Raw genomic sequence first — 4,076 nt, forward strand, 5'->3', positions numbered from 1 at the left:
TTCATTATTACAAATATGTAATTACAGATATTTAAATCTGTGACATATATGTTTCATAAGAAATGATCAGTTTACATGAATCATATTTTAAAATTTAAAGACTTTAAAGACTTAATTAAGTAGGTCAAAAATAAACTCTTAAGTTCCACTAATTGCATTTAACATCAGTTTAAATGATAATGCATTTTCATTTAATTAATGGAGTGTCTGAAAACATGACATTGAGTGCACCTTTTTTAATTAATTTCATAATTAATACTCTTTATGCTAAAAGTGTACTTCTTTTCCACAAAAAAGGGTAGTACAGATCTTGATCTTCCACAGTTATATTGTGTCAAAATGCATTTATGTCTTTGATTTTATAGAAGCAGCATCTACTGATGTGGGGCTGACATGAGAATAACTGACTCACTGATATTCACACAACGTCAACATCAAGCGTTTGAATCTCAGTGGAAAGCATGCACTGATAAACATATATAAATTGAATACGATGTAAAGCGGCCTTCATCCTTTGATTAATTATTTGTTTATCATCTTTTAGGACTGGTAGTTACTTGCTTTTCAGCGTAAAATATTCTCTATAGCTCTCTGTAACTCTGCTCTGGATTTTAATTTTAAATGGTAGATAAGGGACACTCTAATATATATTATATATATATATATATATATATATATATATATATATATATATATATATATATATATATAAATGAATGTGGTAAATGAACGTATTTAGAATCTTGGTCATACAAAACCTTGACATATACAGAAAATTGTAGTAGTTGAGGTTTCATTGTTAAAAAAAAACAGTTAACCCCAGCCTAAAATGCAAATATGCATTTAGGACTAGAGAATGTGCCCCATGTCCCGTGTCCCATACTCCATTTTGCTGAAACTGGTCTTGCCTATGGTGAATAAACGTCCCCCAAGTCGTCATTATCTCAAGCTTGCTTGCGATAAGATTAAGCGGCCCATATAGACTGGTTCAAATGTGACGTCTCTTGCGGGTTATTATGCTACATTTGCTAAAAGCCGGACATTTAGCGAACGTATTTATGCAAGCGCACAGAACAGTTCCCAAGCGACTGTTTTGCAGGCCAATCCACAGTCGTCCTGAGGGGAGACAGACTCAACACTGTTCTCTGTTGAGCTGCTAATCACGGGACACTGTCTAATAATTGACTCAGCACAGAAGGAGGGGCGGCCCGGGCCACCCTGAGGCTTATAAGCTCACTGCTAACAAACACAGCCTGTCATCCCTTTCTTCAGTTCATGGAAAGTTAAAATGAGCAGACAAATTGGCGTTTTCACGCAGTCCCCTAATGACGCATTCATAAATGTACTTATTATGTGATATTTGGGATTCTCTTTGGTCGGAGGTCTGCTGTGATCAGAAGAGACTGCTTAACTCCAGCAGAAATGGGACAGAGCTGCAGTGGAATGTCTGGCCCTTGTCCTGGGTGCCAGGGAAGCTGTGGAGACAACTGTCACCGGGATGAGCCGTGTGTGGACCGCTGCTGTAACCTGTGCTGTCAGTTCTGTCTAGACGGCTGCTGTCTCATCTGCCCAGACGACTGCGGCTACACGTTGTGTTTTACGTGCACTATGATTGCCAACTCCTGTGCTGCCGTTCTGACCACTGAGCAGCCCAGATCTACACAGAAACCAAGAGAGGGTAGGTAGAGTAAGAGATGAGAAGAGCACATGTGTTATGTACAGAATGAGTGCATTACCTAGTAAACTGCTATAGAATTCATTGTGTTGACTTCATATCTTAAAAGTACATGCAAACTGTACTTGCTGATCGACTGAATAAAAGCTGATTTCACGTGTTTCTTTTCAGATACTTACTTTATAATAATGACAGATTCCAAGTTACTTTAAAGAGGTGGTTGACTGCGATTTTCACTTTTTTAATGTTAGTTAGTGTGTAATGTTGCTGTTTGAGTATAAACAGTATCTGCAATGTTACAACGGCAAAGGTTCTATCCAAACAAAGATATCGTCTTTTAAAAATTCTGGCAGTTTAATGCCTACAAAAACGACTGGTAAGGAACTACAACTAGTTACACTGTTACATCAATGATCCAGAATCCCCGCCCCCAGGGAAACACGCGACAAAGGGGACGAGGCCATGCTGTGCTGCTTTAGAGAAGAGGAAGAGAAAACTAGGGATGAATCTCGCCGATCTCATGGACGTGGATATAAATAGAAATGCAAATAAAAATGGAAACTTGATATCATTTGTAGACCCTTGTACAACATTTTATTCCAAAAATGTAATCTTGGCTATATCCCTACACCTAAACCTAACCGTAACCATGAGTAATCCCTAAAATCAGAGGAAATGATAGATGAACGATATTGATGTACGAGCATCAAACACTGATTGTAAGATATAGACTGGTTCATCAAATCTGATTGGTTAATCACAATGTTGTCGCAGGGTGAGCAAAGAGGATATCGCACTTGGTGAAATCAGGTTCTGCCAATACCATTTTTGTTTCAGATACTATTTACATGCATTTTCCTGAGATCGGGTTCGTCAACGTATTTTTTCTAACCCTAAACTAACAGTTTATTATACACTAATGAGAGTTAGTTCACATGTAGTTGCAAAGTTACTTATAATTAGCAGGATAATTCCTTGATGGCCAAAGCCCTGCAGAGTTTAGCTCCAACCCTAATTAAACACACCTCATCCAGCTTATCAAGTCCTTCAGGCTCAGTTGAAACCTACATGGTTTGTGTGTTGGAGCAATGCTCCTTCCAAGAACCTATATATAGGATTGATCAAAACTGACAGTAGATATTTATGTTACCATAAAAAGAGAGAGATTCTTCTTCAAAGAATTTGTAAACAAAAAGCACAACAATAAAAAAAAAGACTTTTTAAATAACGCTTTTATGTTGTTTTATTTAATTTCTTTGCCTATAGATTCTCATTTGGAAGAAGGTCAGGTGATTTAGATCATCTGATGAATGTACTGGAAACTAATGGGCTGGATGAAGACCTGATTCCTACTTCATGATGACTTCGAGAGACTGAAAAACATGAAGGCAGTTCATTGAAAGTGCATTTGTAGATCATTTGCTACCGCTGTAATTGAGCCCATGCTATATTATGCATACACTGTATTGTATACTACTGAATTATGAACTACAAAAGTGTCATCTGTTAAATGTATCTAGAGGATCTATTCAAAAGTGAAACCCCTTGTGCAATCATGCAAAATAAATAAGGCTTTGCTTGACGTGGTATGCACCAGAATGACTGAGTCTCAGAGGACAGACAGGAAAAACTTGATTTGCACACCCTGTGGAACACGCCGTCACAGAGGTACTGTATTTATATTTAGAGGTCCACCCAGGCGTATGTCAGATCAGCCCTGTCAACATCACAAGAAAGACAACTTGGGTGCATTTGAAAGAACTGAAATTGACTTTTTACGGTGACTTTTAAAAGGTAAAAAGAGGACAGGAGCTACAAAAGAGGTAAACAAGATCATCTGAGAAGCGTTTCTATGCTCTTTTCTCCTTTTGTGGCAGTGCAGTGATTGAGGATTTTAATTTCTTCTCAATTTCAAGAAGAAGAAAAAAAAACAGAAGTGGGACTGAAGAAGAGAGGAAGATTAAAGAAAAAAAGAAGAATCTAAACGTCTAAAGGCGCTTGACAAAGGTACATTGAATTGAAATGGCAGTTCTCTGGTAATTTGAGTTATCTGAAATATATCCATCGCCTGCAGCCTTGTCCTTGGGTAAATTATTTGATTGGAACTGATCTTTTGGTGTGAAAAGTTTTGTTTAATAAAAGCGTCCTCCATTCTACTTCTTTAGGAGCTTTAAGCCGTGAGTCTGTGAAAGAGGAACAGATGACTAGGAGGAACTCAATGCTTGTTTTGAATGATTTAGCTGGCATTTCGCCCTTGAGCTCTGCTTTAGAAGGGCTGAGCTTAATACCGACACATTCATCTCACAACTATGTTACTCGTTGCACCCGTTTAAGTCATCACACAATGCCGAATGCACCGTCACATTTTTAGCTAATTGTCACTAAAGGTTCAAATCAACAC

General features: G+C 37.8%; 1 protein-coding gene across 1 annotated transcript; it reads left to right on the forward strand.

Annotated features, from left to right (window-relative positions):
- The first annotated feature begins 1,253 nt into the window (after positions 1 to 1,253).
- Positions 1,254 to 3,498, forward strand: LOC122331592 (small cysteine and glycine repeat-containing protein 1-like). The gene is made up of 2 exons (XM_043229148.1): positions 1,254 to 1,678; positions 2,942 to 3,498. The coding sequence occupies exons 1-2, from the start codon at positions 1,423 to 1,425 to the stop codon at positions 2,971 to 2,973; spliced, it is 288 nt and encodes a 95-aa protein (XP_043085083.1). The 5' UTR covers positions 1,254 to 1,422; the 3' UTR covers positions 2,974 to 3,498.
- Positions 3,499 to 4,076: the final 578 nt, after the last annotated feature.

Source organism: Puntigrus tetrazona, chromosome 3, assembly GCF_018831695.1.
Source record: "Puntigrus tetrazona isolate hp1 chromosome 3, ASM1883169v1, whole genome shotgun sequence".
NCBI lineage: Eukaryota > Metazoa > Chordata > Actinopteri > Cypriniformes > Cyprinidae > Puntigrus > Puntigrus tetrazona.

Bases quoted from the DNA above. Each gene is read 5' to 3' on its own strand.
- LOC122331592 (XM_043229148.1), top strand. From the start codon at position 1,423: ATGGGACAGAGCTGCAGTGGAATGTCTGGCCCTTGTCCTGGGTGCCAG. The intron at 1,679-2,941 runs GTAGGTAGAGTA...CTTTGCCTATAG, and splicing joins TACACAGAAACCAAGAGAGG to ATTCTCATTTGGAAGAAGGT.